This window comes from Leptopilina heterotoma, unplaced genomic scaffold (assembly GCF_015476425.1).
Source record: "Leptopilina heterotoma isolate Lh14 unplaced genomic scaffold, ASM1547642v1 Lhet_18, whole genome shotgun sequence".
In the NCBI taxonomy this organism is placed as follows: domain Eukaryota; kingdom Metazoa; phylum Arthropoda; class Insecta; order Hymenoptera; family Figitidae; genus Leptopilina; species Leptopilina heterotoma.
Window position 1 is genome coordinate 2,481,844 of NW_025110896.1, and position 18,310 is coordinate 2,500,153.

General features: G+C 23.6%; 1 protein-coding gene across 2 annotated transcripts; it reads left to right on the forward strand.

Moving 5' to 3' along the window:
- Positions 1-12,792: 12,792 nt before the first annotated feature.
- LOC122499930 (COP9 signalosome complex subunit 7b) lies at positions 12,793-17,955 on the forward strand. 2 transcript variants are annotated; one of them, XM_043608526.1, is made up of 4 exons: positions 12,793-12,893; positions 13,231-13,886; positions 15,343-15,517; positions 17,758-17,955. In XM_043608526.1, the coding sequence occupies exons 2-4, from the start codon at positions 13,239-13,241 to the stop codon at positions 17,796-17,798; spliced, it is 864 nt and encodes a 287-aa protein (XP_043464461.1). In that variant the 5' UTR covers positions 12,793-12,893; positions 13,231-13,238; the 3' UTR covers positions 17,799-17,955. The 2 variants fall into 2 exon arrangements, with proteins under 2 accessions (XP_043464461.1, XP_043464463.1); XM_043608528.1 differs by having other exon boundaries at positions 12,814-12,893; positions 13,235-13,886.
- Positions 17,956-18,310: the final 355 nt, after the last annotated feature.

Sequence of the window (18,310 nt, forward strand, 5' to 3'; positions counted from 1 at the left end):
ATAAATGTAAGAGATTTTACAAAAAATCCTTATATGATGGGGCAAAATGAATTATTTAGTTATTAAATATTTTATATTTACAAAAGAATTAAAATTTAATTATTAAATTTGTTTATAGCACACTTCACTCGTTGACAAGGAAAAATTCCAACATTGGATAGCTGGAGTGGAAGTTACAATAAACATTACAACTCTGTCTTCTCGAAAAAAAAGGTTTTTGTAAGTATTCAACGTGATTAATTTTTTTAGATAAATTATTTGTACGTCTCAATTTAAAATGTATCATAAATGTAAGAAATTTTACAGAAATTCTTTACAAGATGCAGCAAAATTATAAATATTAAATATTTTATATTTTCACAAAAAATTAAGATTTAATTCTTAAATTTATTTTTAGCACACTTTATTCATTGACCATGATATACAAGAAAAAATTGTAGCATCTGAAAGCCGGAGGAGAATTCAAAGGCATTGGAATCCTGTTTTCTTGAAGAAAAATACTTTTTCCAAATTGTGATCCAGTAATTTATAAAAGTATTTAATCTGGAGGAAAAGTCTTGATTGTCAAATGTCTTCAAGATTACTTTATGCAACGTGATCAATTTTGTTGCAGTTAATTTATTTGTTTTGTAAGTATTTATTAATTTTGTGAAATAATTTCATAAAAATTCAAACAAATATAAAAATCTACATAACAGTCAGAAAAAGCTAAATTTTACTCAGGGCCAATTTGACTTTTTATTTGTTTTAAATAAATTTTATTTGATTTAATAAAATTTTATTTATTTCAAATAAAAATTATATTTACATATGCTGAATAAATTTTGTATTTAAAACAAACAAATAATATAGTAGGCTCTAAGACAAATATAATTTTATTTTATTTAAATAAATTATATTTGGTTTAAATCAAATTTTTCTCCGAGTATAGATTCTGCAATAGTTACAAAATTTGCTAAATACTCAATAAGCAAAATTAAATATGTTACCATTTTTAAAACTTAATATTATTTTCTTTACATTTTATTTTTAAAATTTAATATTATTTTCTTTACATTTTATTTTTATTCTTTAATAAATATTTTACTTTGCTTCAAAATTTATCAATTTTTCTATTCATTCAAAAATGTAAAAATTACATAAACTATTATTCATTTTTAAAATCACCTTTCCAAATAATAACACAAATAATCGTTCTTTGGACAAATTAATAATCAAATTTTTAATTCTTTTAAGCTTTATTTTATTAATTAAATAAAAATAGAATACTAGTTTTTATTTGTTTATTAAAAATTTTATTGTAGAGTTTATAAATTAACAAATAAGTAATTTTGCTTATTGATGTAAATAACAAATTAAATAATATACTTGTATATTGTATAGTGAGAACAATATTGTTTATTATATGATGCTTTTTCTCAATAATTACAAGTATTATTACTGAATTATAAGAAAAAAATTAAAATCTAGATTTATAAAAAATTATATTTATGAAATTATATTTTTGTAAACAGATTACGGAATTGCAGTTATTTACGTTGTAATTATATGGACAAATTGATAACTGAGGTAAGCATCTAATAATTTTTAGCGAAATAATTTATCAAAATTATTTATTACTTTATTGTTTCATAATTAATATTTATACTTAAAATTATTATTTAGTAATTAATTTTCTTTTTTTCAGAACCCTTTATTCGTTGACCATTACACGTAGAAGCAAGTCCAGTATTCGAGAGCCAGAGAAGAAATATAAGATATTAGAGTTTTGTCTTACTGGTAAAAATCATTTGCATATTTTTAAATTTTTTTGAAGCAAATGAAAATATTCAGTTTATTCTAAAGGAAAAGGTACAATGGACAAATAATTATGAAGATGTGTCCATTATTAACGTCGTTGGAATCAATTCTTGGGTTTTGTAAGTGTTTATTAATTTATTAAATTAGTTTTTAAGATATTTAAACAAATAAAAATATATTTTCACAAGATTCTTGAAAAATAACAATAATTAAATTTTCGTTTACCAAAATTCATTTTTTGATAAATTTTGAAAAGTAATAGTATTTTTATTCTAATTTAAATTTAATTAATGTTTTTCAAGTTAATTAATTTAATTAGTCTAACAATTTAAAATAATTTAATTAATTAATTAAAAAGAATATTTATTATTCAACAGAAATATTCCTTTTTTCTAAATTACTAAATTCTAAATTAATTACATTTTTTCTAATTATTTATTAATTTAAAAACATAAATTTTACGTAAATAATAATTAATTTATTATAATCTCATTGCAAAATAATAAAATTCAAAATTCTTTTTTGGAAAAAGGAGTAAAAATATTTTCTTTCATTTTATTAAAAGAATTTTATTTTATTAAATGAAATTAAAATATAATATTTTTTCTTTTTATTTATTATAAACTTTAAACAATCTATGTATAAATTAACGAGTGAATAACAATTACATTATTGTTTATTATATTGTTAGAACAATATATTGTTCTTGTTTATTATTTTCTGAAAAGAAAAATAAATTGAAGCAAAAATCTAATAATTAATTATAATTAAAAAAGTTTTTAAAACAATTAGGGTAAGTGTGGGTATTTCTGCGAATTTTTAGTGTAGGTTAACTTTGCGAAGCTCGTCTAAGTTTACGAAAAAATAAAATGCAGTTTTTTCAATTACAAATTAAAGTTCAATTATTATATTTTCCAAATCATTAAACTCAATCAAATTTCGTTACTTATTTGTATTTAAAAAAGTAAATTAAAAACTAATTGTCAACACATGTATTATTGTTGACTCGCGATTAATATTGTGTGACATTTATCAAGGAAACACCAATTATTGTGCGAGCATTATTGCAGAAAATCAGGTGTCGCATAGCGCGCTGGTTGTCAAAAAAGAGGTTATGTTTAGTATGCGTTGCGCAGTAAACGTATTTAAAAATCGCAATAATACTAACATGCAGTAAAAATTCTGCTACTAATATAGTTTTAAGTATTCTTAATTGAAAATCAATAATATATGGGTAAATTAATTATATTTTTCAAATAATAAAGTGTACTTCTTTGATTAGTAACACTGAAACGTGTATACTATAGTGAATATTGGAAATATCAATGGTTTTTAATATGTATTCATGACTGCCATATTTGATAATTTCACAGAATTCTGTCATCATATATTTCAAATTTAAATAAATAAATAAATAATTGTCGGAATGTACATTTTTATGAGCTATTCTATCAAGTAAGATTCAAAATAATTTTTGTAATTATTTTGAAAAAATTAGGCGTGTATTTCAAAATAAAAATAATAATTTTTTAAAAATCGCAATAATTGTGTCACTCGCAGGAATACCCACACTTACCCTATTCAAATTTTCATTTTACACGGTTGGTATTGTTGATAAAACTTATCAACTGCTATGTTCACTGCATATCACTGTCATGGCGTCATAGAAGTAGAAGCAGCAATCATGCGACGCAGGTTTGGTAAAGTTTTTAACTTTTTATGTAGTGTAAATCATAACAGGTATAAACATTTTACGGTAAAAATGGTTCTTTTAACCTAATTAATTAATATATTGTAAAAGTTTGCAGAAAAGATAAAAATATTAATATTTTTGGAGCAAAAGATCAAATCGTCAAATGTCCAATGTCAATTTTGTTGTTTCTATTTTTACTTGAATCGAGTACATTTTAACATTAATTATCAATATATTTGCATAATTGAAACAATATTTACACATATAATTAATATTTCGTATAATAATGAAAAATTAAAAATAAATTCTGTAAATATTTGCCACTATTGCTCTTATGTTTCATTATTATTTTTATGTTGGCAAAAGCAAAGAATCAAGTTTTCATTTTACATGGTTGGTAATGGTAATAGTACTGATCAACTGCTATGTTCACGGCAGTTCACTGTCATGGCGTCGCTACAAGCAGAAAGATGACGCTCGTTGGAAAAAATTTTTTATCTTTTTATATGGTGGAAATCCTAACATGTGCTATGAATATTCTACGGTAATTTTGTTTATTATAACCTAAATAATTAATATTTGGTAACAGTTTGCAGCAAAAAGATAAAAATATTAATATTTTTTGTGAAAAAGATCCAATCGTCAATTGTTCAATGCAAATTTTGTCGTAATTATTTTTACTTGAATCGAGTCCATTTTAACGTTAACGTTTATTATTTTTGCATAATCGAGATAATATTTGCACATATAATTAATATTTCGTAAAATAATTATGAAAATTAAAAAAAAGTTTCGTAAATATTTGTCACCATTGCCATTATATATTTAGAGGTTAGTTTTCTTGTTCATTATTTTTTTTTATGTTGGCAAAAGCAAAGAGTCAAGTTTTCATTTTACATGGTTGGTACCGTACATTTTCACTGTCATGGCGTCGCTAGAAGTAGAAAGATGACGCTCGTTGGACAACATTTTTATCTTTTCATATGGTGTAAATCCTAATATGTTTTATGAATATTTTACGGTAATTAAGTTTATTATAACCTAAATAATTAATATATTGTAAAAGTTTGCAGCGAAAAGATAAAAATATTAATATTTTTGAAGAAACAGATCAAATCGTCAATTGTCCCATGTCAATTTTGTCGTCTTTATTTTTACATGAATCGAGCACATTTTAACGTTAACTATTATTATTTTTGCATAATCGAGATGATATTTGCTCGTTTAATTAATATTTCGTAAAATAGTAGTGAAAATTGAAAAAAATATTTTCATAAATGTGCGACATGATAGCATTGCACAACATAACCTCAGAAATGTACATTAGAGCCATCTAGCAAAAATAGAATAACCATATATGAAGTTTCATATTATTTCCGACAGATGACTTGTTTTTCATTTAAAAAATTGAAAAATATTTTCTGTAGTAAATATCAGTAAATATTTACATCAAAACAAAAATGTCATTCAATTAAATTTTGTAAGGAAAATAATTTTTTAACAGATTCCAAAAAATGGGCAACTGGGATAAATATTCGATAACTTTATGAAGAGCTGGTTACAAATTCAATGAGGTCACATTGAATTGAAGAATATTGTCTGGTTTTTTCTTCAAAATATATATGAGAGGTGTCAATCATGGCCAAGAGTGGAATCGGAAAAAGATCATCGATATTGTAAGTAGTTAACAATGAAAAACAAAATTTTTAAAAATGATAAATTTAGTTTCTATAAAATTTCAATAATAATAATAATAATAATAATTATTATATATTATTTTATTATTACCTGTAGTAATTTTCGTATTTTGTCGTTTTCTTTTATTTGAAATTCTCCTTTGAATATATTTTGTTTTCTTTCTAAATCACTTTGTTTCAGTTTGAAATAATATAAATGTGCGCCTAAAGAAATAAATAAAATAATACAAATTCACACATCAACATTAAAAAATATTCTCTTACAAATCTAAATTAAATACTTAATAATTCATAAATATATTTATTAATTTTTCCTGACATTCATTAAGTTTTTTTTCTTTGAAATTTGTCAAACATAATTAATTTATCATTTTTGGCCGGAAATTTTAAACGATTTTATTTTTATTATACAGAATTAAGTAAAAAATTCATTAATACATTTTCTGGAAATTCAGTGTGCTCTTCGTAATAAATTGAGGGGCCGGATGTATCAACTGCCGCTACGCGCCATCGTAAAGGACTATACCAGTCAGTGAGCAGTGAGCGCCTCTGGGCCTCTCACTGCTCACTGACTGGTAAAGTCCTTTACGATGGCGCGTAGCGGCAGTTGATACATCCGGCCCCTCAATTTTGGCTTTGAAGTGTCTTAAAAGTAGCCAATTTAAAATTTTTGTCTTGCTTTTTTAGAAAAAGTCAAAAATTGTGATAATTTCCGAAAATTTAAACTATTTTATTTCTTTTTCATTAATAAATTTTTTTGGAAATTTAGCGTGGTCTTCGTAATAATTTTTGGCTTTGAAGTGTCTTAAAAATAGCCAATTTAAATTTTTTGTCTTGCTTTTTTAGCAAAAGACGAAAATTGTGTCAATTTCTGAAAATTTAAACTATTTTATTTCTTTTTCATTAATACATTTTCTGAAAATTTAGCGTGGTCTTCGTAATAATTTTTGGCTTTAAATTGTCTTCAAAATAGCCAATCTTTTAATTTTTGGCCTGCTTTTTTTAAAAAAAGTCGAAAATTGTGGTAATTTCCGAAAATTTAAACTATTTTATTTCTTTTTAATTAATAAATTTTTTTGGAAATTTAGCGTGGTCTTTGTAATAATTTTTGGCTTTGAAATGTCTTAAAAATAGTCAATTTTTTAATTTTTGTCCTGTTTTTTTTAAAAAAAGACAAAAATTGTTGCAATTTCTGAAAATTTAAACTATTTTATTTCATTTCTGTATCACTAAATAAACAAATGATTTTTCGGAAAATTGTGGTCTTCGTAATTATTTTTGGCTTTGAAGTGTCTTATGAATTTTGTCAAAAAATGCAGTCTTTACAGTTTTAGATATTTTTTCTGAAATAGATGAAAATTGTTTGTGTTTTCGAAAATTCAAATTCAGGGTTTATTTTTATTTTATTTTTCATGATGGCCTTTTTCGTGAGTTAAACTTTCGGACTTTCAAATATACTCAGTAATTTATACGTAGAATGAATCTATTATGCTAGTAATATTTTAATATCCAACTTTTTTAGTAAAATTCTCTTCATATTTTGTTTTGTGTTTCAGCCTGGGACAAACACATTACTATCAGAAGTACAGGAAAAATGAAGGATCGTTCGAAGTGGTTCATCGCTGGAAAAAGTTGATTACCCACACAGCAGCGATTTTCTGAAATTTGAAGTTTAAAGAGTTTAAAAAATACAGAAATTGTTTTTTCTGTTCTTTGAAAAATAATCCATAGTATCACTAATCTTAAGATCGTTAATTTAATTTGTTTTTACCCATCAAAATAAAATTCCATTTTGACGAGTAAAAACAAATAAAAATATTACTTGGGATGTTATATTAAATTGTATTTTTTTTATTTAAAGGAGTCAATTTCTTGAGGGATGAAAGTTTCTTGCGGAGCTACTCTTTTGGAGAAGATCGGACATAGTTGAGCGCAGTTCAATGGATAATTTTTTTCCAAGGAAGAGAATGTCATGATTGGTCATCATTGGCCCAGAAGAGGAAGAATTGGTCATTTATGGTGAATTCTTTCATTACGAATACTATCATCGTGAAAGCGGTACTGTATTTTTATCACAATCCGGTAAACTCGCAAAGGTTTGGTATTTGTACGGTAGAGGTAAAAATTTATGAAAATTTTGATCAACAGTGTCTAATAATAGTTGGAACGAAAAAATGAAATATTAACAAACAAATATTTTTCTTATTTTGTTTTAGATGCCCTATACAAGGAGGAAGTTTTCTCTACTGAAAGAGAAAAATGCAGTCATCGTATATCTTCCACTATGACGCTCATACTTCTTAATAGTGAGTATATTTTTTTTTATTTTTGGTAAAATCAGATTTTGAAATTATTTTTTTTATTTTTGGTAAAATTAGATTTTGAAAATTAATTCTGAAATTACTGATAAGTTTTAATCAAAAACTTTGTAACTTTTTAGTTTTTGTGAATTTATAGTAACAGACACCCGGAGTGAGTAAAATGCAGCTTTTTTAGAAGCTAATGAGGAACTTTTTCTAATTTCAATTCATCTTTTTAGTTCAAATTTAACCCTCTGCCTACGCTGACTAATTCCCATTCTGATATTTTTGAATATAATTCCCAATTTTTTTTTTTCGATAATGGTCAACTAAGGAGGTGGAGGGTTAAAGTTCTTTATGTTTCTAATCAATTTTCTTTTTCAGGGTATGACAATGCAAAAATTGTCGAAGATGTGGAGAAGAAAAGAGGTCCCAGCACACTGCCGTGTTTTTTTTTATTTTTTTTTGTAGTTTACTTAGTCTATTTTTTAATTTTTTTATTAGTTAATTTAGTCTATTTTTTTCTTTCTTTTCTTAATTTTTATTTCACGGTTCCGTGTGGCCCCTGACCTGGCGCAGAAGTGCGATCAAGAGCCAGGGATCTTCAGGGGTGGCCCAGAACGGGCGATGTCGCAGGATATTCCCATTGCCACAACGTGGGCTCATCATCCGCCGGGGGAATCGCAAAAGTGGTCAATCACAAACTGTGATGCCACTAAAAAAGTGAGTCGATTAAACAATCGGCTCAATATTGCAAATTTTTATTATTCAACCTTCTCTGTTTGACGAGCTTTTTCATTTTATTTTCTTGAATTAAAATTAGTAGATTAAATAATTTTTGAGAATTAAAAATAAATTTTTTAATTATTGCTTTGAAGTTATAAAATTCGTGAATATTTTTTATTATTTTTAAAAAGTGAATTAAAAATTTATATTGATGGATTGAAAACTTAAATTAAAGTAAACTATAATAAATTAAATTCAGTTGAATTAAATTTAGATATTTTCTTCAAACAGGGAAGGTATTTTAACAACATGGTGACGCCACTGACAAAATATATTAATTTTGTAGTACTTTCTAAATTTGAATTAGTAAAAATGTTTACTAATTTGAATTAGTGACCGACTTTTTGCTTTTTAATTAGTAAATTTTACTAAAAAATTAGTAAATTTTCTTTCTAGATTTGAATCAGTAAAAATGTTTACTAATTTGTATTAGTGACTGACTTTTTGATTTTTATTTAGTAAATTTTACCAAGTAATTAGTGGAAATTACTATTTATTAGTAAAATTTACTAATTAAAAAGCAAAAACTCAGTCACTTATTCAAATTAGTAAACATTTTAACTAATTAAAATTTAGAGAGTATTTTTTATCGCCTAATTACTAAATTTACTCTAAACGTAAATTAATATTTTTGTAATTTTTTGAAGTATTTTCTTTTGATAAATTACTAAATTTACTCTACGTGAATTAATATTTTTGTCAGTGTTATTTTAATTTTTCTATGATTATCTTTTGGCATTGGTACCTCGATCGAGTATCGCTTCTTTTTTCTATCTTTTTTTTTCTTTTTTCTTTTTTTGCAAAGGGACGGCCTTTTTAATACGAGTATAATTATTTTACTATTTTAGTATTTTTTAATTTTTATTAACTTTAATTTGATCACTTATTGCAAATAAAAATTCAGATAACAAAAAATATTAAAACTTAAACTTTAATGGTCACTAAAGTTTACATACGATACTGATTGTTTTGTTTTTTATCGAGTAGACTATAGTTTTAAAAAAAGTGTACTCGATAGAGGTTCCAGTGTAGTATTTATGTAATTTGTATTATATTTGTGCATGTTTGTATTTATATTGCTAGTGTTTGGAATGAGCTCAGGTGACGGATGCGTCCCGGGACGTTACGGTGATTCCACATGCTAAAGTTGTGTGGTTTCGCCTATCCCTAGTTTAGGTCTTTTGCACCTGGGCTCTATTTGTTATGACGTTTGCTCGTATTTAACGTCATTAGGTTAATTAAAAATAGGTTTGAATTAAATAGACGATGAAATAAACGAAAAAAGAATCGGGCAGGTAGAAATCGGGTAGGCAGGCTTGTTCTTTTTTTTTTCAGGTGCGGTTCGTGAATTAGAAATAGGTTTTCAATAAATAGACGCTTAGATAAACGAAAAATAATCGGGAAGGTAGAAATCGGGCAGGTAGAACTAGTTCTGTAGGGAAAATCGGGAATATCTGCGACTCATGATGATTTGAGTCACAATTACTGGAATTTGCCATTACCAATGGATTCTTTCGGCTCATAATTTGAGTCACAGTTACTGGCAGTAACCAGTACCGATTGATCCTTTCGGCTCATAATTTGAGCCACAATTACTGGAATTTACCAGCATCGATGGATCCTTTCGACTCATAATTTGAGTCATATTTTACTGTATTTATCAGTAAAATTGTGAGTACTTTGCATGAAATTTATTTTAGTCACCATGTTGTTTACAATGTTTTGTTTCTTTATGAATATTTTGTATATCATGTTATATTGTATATATTTGTTGTTTGTAAAAAGGAAATCTTATTTTAAGGGTAGAAAAGAGTCTTGCAACATTTTAAACATTTTAAATTTTTTGCAATATTTTAAAGATAGTCTTTATTGATTTTTAGAATACATTTTTTCTGTTGATTTGTAGCTCTTTCAAATGTGATAAATTTAAGACAATTATTTCTACAAAAATCATTAGCCTTCTGCTGAATTTAAAACAATACCTGTTTAGTTAAGATCTAACTAAATCTAAATTTCACGTTCTTTGTAAAATTTATACTTTATACTTTTTTATTTATACTTTTATAATTATTTATTTATATTAAAATTATTTTTACACAAGTTTAATTTAAAATTAAAACTAAATTTCATTTTCAAGACTCCATTAATCTCTGCTCTTTCTTAAAATAAGATTTAATTTTTACTGTCGTGTACTCTTTACAGATTTCTTTACGAGTGTCGTTAGCTTTTTTTTAAAATATTTAGATGAATTATTTTTTTTATATTTACATAATTATTTCTTTTATTGGTAGTTTTTGTAATTTTTTTAATTGAAGTAACGTTTTTCTTTTGCCTTTACTCTCAACTGTTAAAACTTTTAACTCTTATGACTTTTCTTATTTATATAAATTAATTATTGTAGAATTCTGTAAAGGGTACGCAAGATAGTTGGGAATTTAAATAAAACTATTTAAGTTTTCATCTATTCACTATTTACTGTGGATGTCCTAGTTATAATCCATTTAAGCCACAGTTTTCGTATACTTTTAGTATAACAATAACAATTATAAAAAAATTATTTATTTGTAAGCTAATAATTTTATTCCAAGACAACAATTTTAAAAAATTAATTTACATTATTTTAAAAGAATCTAAAAAAATGGACGGTTACTGGAACATCCACGGTAAATAACAGGGTGTCTAACGGTCACAAAAGACAGAAAATGTCAGAGTATTTAATTTAAAGTCAGGGGGCATTATATAAATTTATTAAAAAAATTTAAATTTTTTGTGAATTTAAAATTTTTTTAAAGACTTGAATGGTTTATATTATTATTTGTTACTATCATTAAATATTAATTGTTAAATATCTCAGTAACTATATTTTTGTCCAAAGAAAGCAGAAATAAAATTCAATGAAGTTTTTATAAAGTTTTTATTAAAAAATTATTTGCTTGTAAATTAATAAATCTTTTTTATAAAGTAAAAAGTCAATAAAATTCAGGAAATTTTTTTCTCAATTCACGTTAGACACCCTGTTGAATATTTTTTATGTACATGTTCATTTTATTTGTCATTATATCAAACTGATATAATTGTGTTATAGAAATTTATTTCTATATATTTATATGTATATGAATCCATGTTATTGGATTTATTATGTATAATATAATGTCTCTAAAATTTTACTCTTCATTTAAACAATAATTTTTTTCTCTATTTGAACATTTTTTTAAAAAATTGCATGAAATTAAATTCTATAATTCAAATAAATTCTATAAATTGATAGTTTTATTTAAATAACTTGAGTGTCATAAAAAAATATTTAGTTGTCAAAAATTTGTTATATTAGAATAAATCAAATGCTATTTGCTAGTGCAATTTATTTGATTTTATAAAAAGATATTTGCATTAATTATTTATACTAGTCAATTAAATTGAATAAAAATTATTTGTTTCCAGTAAATATTTTTTTAATACATAGTCAGATAAATAAAATTAAATAATTAATTTTTTAATTATCAATAATTGAATAATTAATTCATTATAAGTTAATGGTTAATTTGCAGATTTTAGAGACATTATATATTATGCATTAAGTCACATTTATTTTTGACATTATGAAAATGTTGAAATTAAACAACTTATTTTTTTAAATTAAACAACTTTTTTTTTAAATTAAACATCTTATTTTTTTTAAATTAAACATCTTATTTTTTAAAATTATAAACATCTTATTTTTTTTAATTAAATGCTTAAATCGCATTTTTTGCGAAATTTTGTTTCGCAAAAAATTATTGTGATAATTATAACAAAATTGTAACAAATTATTACAAAATAATTATTATTGCATCTTTATAAATTTGAATTAGAAAAAGTGTTCACTAATTTTAATTAGTGACTAATTTTTTGCTTTCGAAATAGTAAATTTTACTAAAAATTTAGTAGAAATTGCTATTTATTAGTACCTAGCATTTCTTAATTCAAAAGCAAAAAGTCATTCATTAATTCAAATCAGTAAACATTTTTACTAATTTATATTTATATAAATATATATAATTATTTATATAAAGCAGAATATATAACAAATAACAATTAAAAATTTAAGTTAAATTTAAATTAAATTTTGTTTCGCGAAAACTTAAATAAATATTAAATATCCGGGATTCGTTTTTTTCACGAAAATGTTTTTGATTCTGTTATTGTGAATAACAAGTGAATATATCAGTGTTAATTTTAAAAATTCATAGAAAAGGGTTAGTAAATTTAATTAATATATTTTTATTTATTTTAATTAAATTATTACATTCTATTTATTTAAAAATAAGTTTTCCTAATTATTTTTTTAATTTTTGTAAAGAATGCTAACTTAAGGTATTTAATTAATTATTTACTTTTTATTTATAGAGGTATAGATAAATTGCTTGTGAATTATTTATTTTTATATTGTTTGTTGATATTATTGACAAAAATATTTATAACATATTTTAAATAGTTCGCGCCTAATTTACCAAGTAGCAGTAACTTTTCGTCAGTCATGCGCGTTATGATTGTTTGGAAACTTTTGTGCTGTACTGTACGAGTTTTCTAATCAATGACACTTGTAAAAAATAAACTTGTGATATTATAAGATTTTTAGTGAGTATTATATATCAATTTGAATATTATTATTTTTAAGAGATGAATTTTTAATTTATGAATTATAGACAATGTTAATTCATCTTAGTTTTGAATAATATCAATAGAAAGACTGACGTAGTAAAATATTATTGATTCCTAACCTCAAAAATAAAAATCCGGCTTTTATAAATAAAATATTACTGCGTGTTTATTTTTTGTAGGAAAAATAAGTATAATTTCCTCAAGCAATTTATCTATTTCTCTATTTTTACATTATTATTTAATATCAATAATAGTGTGCTAATTATAAAAATTAGGTTATATAATTTTTCTTGATTATTTTTATCATTTTTAGAAAGAATTATGATGGGAGCCTCTAGTACAGAGAAGACAGCAAATAATCCTCTAGAACAATTTGTATTATTGGCGAAAACAGCGAAAGGCGCTGCCGCCCTTGAATTAATAAAACAGGCAATTGAAACACCAGGTGTCAATGTATTTGGTGAATTATTGGATATGCCAAATATCAAGGAACTTGAAAATGGACCACACGCTGCATATTGGAATACACTTAATTTATTTGCCTATGGAACTTATAAACAATATTTAGAAAATAAAGATAATCTTTTGGAATTAACGGCAACGCAAAAAAAGAAACTTCAACACTTGACAATTGTTACATTAGCGACAAAATCCAAGTGTATACCTTATTCAGTTCTTTTAGAGGAATTGGATATAAAAAATGTTCGCGATCTAGAAGATTTAATTATAGAAGCAATTTATGCCGATATTATTAATGGTAAATTGGATCAAAGAAATTCACAGCTCGAAGTTGATTTTGCTGGACTTGGTCGTGATGTTAGACCGGGCGATGCTGGAACTGTTGCTGAAACACTGTCGGCTTGGGGACAGGCTTGTGATACAATATTGGCCTGCATTGAACAACAAGTTGCAAAGGCGAATCTTGAAAAGCAAAAAGCAACGCATCATAAAGAGAAAATTCAGCAAGAAGTGAGTAATTATTTTGAATGATAGCAATGGCAGGGCTCGAAGTAGGTCCGTAAATTTGTTTAAAGTCAGAGAAAGTCAGTTTTTTTAAAAAAAAAGGTCCGTAAAGTCTTTAATTTTATTGACAAAAGACGAAAAGTTGGTAAATTGTACGATATAATTTGGAGGATTTTAGAGAAATTACAAATGATTGCAGAAATTTAATTATTTTCAAAAGTAATAAAATTCTTCACAGAAATTCAATTATGTTCAAAAATTTTTAAAAATTCTCGTCAAAATTTCAATTATTTTTAGAAATAATTAAATTCTTATCCAAAATTCAATTATTTTCAAAAATTTTAATAAAATTCTTCGCAAAATTTCAATTATTTTCAAAAAATTTCCTCAATTCCATGATTTTTAATATATATACACTATTTTAATAAAATTTTTCAAAAGAATTCAATTATTTAAAAAAAATTAATAAAATTCTACGCAAACCTTTAATTATTTTTATAAAATAATAAAAATTTCACAGGAATTCAATTATTTACAAAAATTTTTTATAAATTTCTTCGCAATCATTCAATTACTTTCATAAATAATAAAATTTTTACACGGATTCAATTATTTTCGAAAATAATAAATTTCTTTTTAGGAATTCAATTATTTTCATTAAAATAATAAAACTCATTGCAGAATTTCAATTATTTTTAATATAATTTTAATCGAATTTTTCGAAAAATGTAATTATTCTTAAAAATTTTATTAAAATTCGTTGAGGGAATGCAATTATTTAAAAACTTATTGATAAAATTCTTTATCAGAAATCAAGTTTAAGAAACATGCAATTATTCAATAAATAGTTTTTTTTTAATTTAAATAATTGAACTCTAGTATAGAATTTTCTAATAAAAATTGATTTAAGAATAGATTTGAGTTAAAATTTTAGATTATAATAATTGAATATTAAAATCATTAGAGCGTGAATTTTTTAAAATATAATTGAATTTGGAAATGGTTTAAAATTAAAAGTTTTAAAAATCTGAATTTTTCACATTTTTAACTAACAATTCTGTGGATAAAACATGAAGACTCGGAGTTATCGATATCTTCATGTTTTATAGTTATGAAAAATTTAATTTATAGTTTTAAGTAAAATGTTCTCTTATTTGACTCTTACTGTTTATAATTATTTTTGTAAAGTAATTGATCCTTAAATGGTCCATAATTTTTTATTTTTGGTCCGTAAAGTCCGTATTTTTAAATACTTTCACTGGTTCGAGCCCTGCAATGGAAGCTTTAATTCTTTTTATCTTATTTTAATCATGATTTATTTGTTTATATTTATACAATGATTTATTTATTTATTTATACAAATATTCATACAATGATTTTTTTTTATTCAGTGATTTTTTCCCTACATTTGACTTCTTTTTTCAAAGTGAATTTGAATAAAATGGAATTAAAATTTTTTTAGATTGTGAATATTAAGAAAGTTCTTGCTGCTCAAGCTGGTGGAGGTGGTGTTCAAGAAGCCGACATGGCCGGCAGTGGCACAAGTGCAGGAGGAAGTGAATCTGGTAGAGAGGCATTACCGGTTCCTCCAGATGCGAAGAAAAAACAACAGAAGACGAAGGGTTTTAGAGGAAGCGGTAAGTTCTGGAAGCCTTAGAAATCTAGTAAAAATTCAAGATTTTTCACGCTCGTTTTGAGATTAAAATTCAGGCTTTTCATTATACTTTATTAATATTTTCTTTTCTAATTTGTTGAACTTTAAAAGTTTTCTAAAAAGTGTTTTAAGTCATATTTCAATATTATCTAATATTTTATTTAAAAATACTGTTACTTTAATATACACGAATAATTATAGTTATAATATAATAACTATATATAGTTATAATAATATATAATATAATATAATTATAATATAATTATTCGGAAATATTATAATATAAAATTACCTCGAAAAATAGTGAACATTTTTTAATAGGTAAAACAGGAGAAAATTCTCTGTATGAGATAATTAAAAACTAAAACGAAATTCATTAAATGATCCCTTAGTTATTTATAATAATATATATTCGATGATAGTGTTTTGCCTCATTAAGACTGCAAAGTAAAAATTAATCAGGGTGGAAGATAAAAATCTTCATTACTGTTAAGTTATATATAACAGAGGGTGTATAATGAAATTTCAAGCACAGAAATTTCAAAGAATTTTTTTTTTTTTTTTGAAAGACTTGAAAGTTAATTATTATTATTGCTATTTTAATCGTAACAATTCAGACTGCGTTTTTGTACAATTTCATTTTTGTTGTCGTTAGTATTTGCCTTACACGTTATATTTCGCATGTTAGGATGCGAATTAAAACTTACAATAAACAAACTTGTGATTTTTACCCTGTGATATTGATATCGCTTTTTATTTAATAATTCGAAATATTTGTAAGATCATCGAAAGGTACTAAAATACGATAATTAAATTAAAGTAATAAAATAATTATAGAAAGAAAAAAAGGTTATGACGATATCGTCTTTGTCGATTAGATATTGCTTTTCTCCACCAAAGAAGTAAATTGTATTTCTCTAGAAAAAAATGCCTAGTTCCTAGAATAGAGATTAATTTTTAAATGAAAAGAAAAATTATAGTTGTCTATTTAACACAATTTTATATTTTCTTTTGGAAATTATTTTTTCTTTACGTCTTTCATCTTTTTTAGATTTAAAGTTTTTTCGAAAAAAATTATAATAGATTACAATTAATTTAATTTTTATTAGTGTTAATTATTAATATTGTTAAATAATATTTTTAATTTCAAATAATTTAGATTATATTTTCGATTTTAAATAATAATTTAAATTATATTTTCGATATTAAATAATAATTTGAATTATATTTTCGATTCTAAATAATAATTTGAATTATATTTTCGATTTTAAATAATAATTTGAATTATATTTTCGATTTTAAATTATAGTTTGAATTATATTTTCGAATCTAAATAATAATTGGAATTATATTTTTGATTTCAAATAATAATTTGAATTACCTATGTTTTCGATTTTAAATAATAATAAATAATAATTTTAATTGTATTTTCAATAATTTAAATAATGATTTTAATATGAATTAAAGTAATTTAAATTGCAAATGTAAGTTTTCGTAAAATTATAATTAGATTCATTTTATTAAAAATACTTTAGTTCCTCGTGCATAATTGCACAATCAGTATTAATAGGTTTCTAATAATTATTGTGTATCGAAGTTTATATAAAAAGAATATGTTTTATATTAAAAAGTACATTTTAGAGAATCGAATAAGAATTTCACGTTTCTAGGAAGAATAGTTTGTTTTTAATTAAAAATAATTGTTTTATGCTCGACATTTATGGAAGTTACTTAGTTTAGCCGAGAGAAGAAAGAAAAAAATTGTTTGATTAAAGAGATGTAATTGCTAATGTAATAAAAATTAACTTATTTTAGCGAGGCTTCTATATTTCTCTGTCCCCTTAATGCCTCATCCTTTTTAACGAAAAATTATTATTCTCGAATAAATTGAAACAAAAGTGTTCTTTTGTTTGATTCGTATTTTTTTTATATTATCAGGAATTAATTTCTTAATAACATTATGGTTATTAATTGAAATTAATTTAGTTTGGAATATTTATGAAATTTATATTTTTTGTAAAAGAAATTACAAATTTGGTATTTTTCATAAAAATTGTTTTTAGAGAGGAATTTGAGATTTTTTTTTTAATTTTACAAATAGAGACTAGTTTGATGCAATTCTTTCTTGAATATTTAATCTTTTTTGGTGTTCTGAAAATTTCTTTCTACAATTTTCTAATGATCAAATCAGTCTTAAATTATTGGACTAATCGGGATTTTCAGGGCCTTCGAATGTGATTGATGACATCATGAACTTACAATGATTGATCAAAAAATTGTGGATGATCTGGGATCGATATTAAAAGTGAATACTTTGTGGCAATGGCATGGATTTTGTCTACAATAACAATGGTGTTAACGACATCAACATTCTATATGTAATTTTTGTATTTTTCGAAAATAAAGTTCATCTCTTCCGAACAATTCTATTTATTTGTAGTGAAAATTTATTTGTAATAAACAATTATTTACTATTTTTATCTATTTGTTTCTTTATTTATTTCTTTATTGTCTGTTTAATGATTAGTATTTAATTTTTATCCATTAAGTATAAATTTATGGTCGGAGAGATTAATTTTTTTGCATATTTTGCAATACTTTCTCAAAAAATATCCCCATTAATAATTTTAATAATTTTTTGAATGAAATTAAAACCTCCTTTAAATATTTGCATATTATTTTTATTATTCTGATACATTTTTTAGTTTCATTGTCAGACCTGGTGTTGGTCTTTTGAAATATACATTATATATCTAAAATATCCAATAGTTCAAGA

Bases quoted from the DNA above. Each gene is read 5' to 3' on its own strand.
- LOC122499930 (XM_043608526.1), top strand. From the start codon at position 13,239: ATGATGGGAGCCTCTAGTACAGAGAAGACAGCAAATAATCCTCTAGAA. The intron at 13,887-15,342 runs GTGAGTAATTAT...AAATTTTTTTAG, and splicing joins AAGAGAAAATTCAGCAAGAA to ATTGTGAATATTAAGAAAGT. The intron at 15,518-17,757 runs GTAAGTTCTGGA...CGGGATTTTCAG, and splicing joins GAAGGGTTTTAGAGGAAGCG to GGCCTTCGAATGTGATTGAT.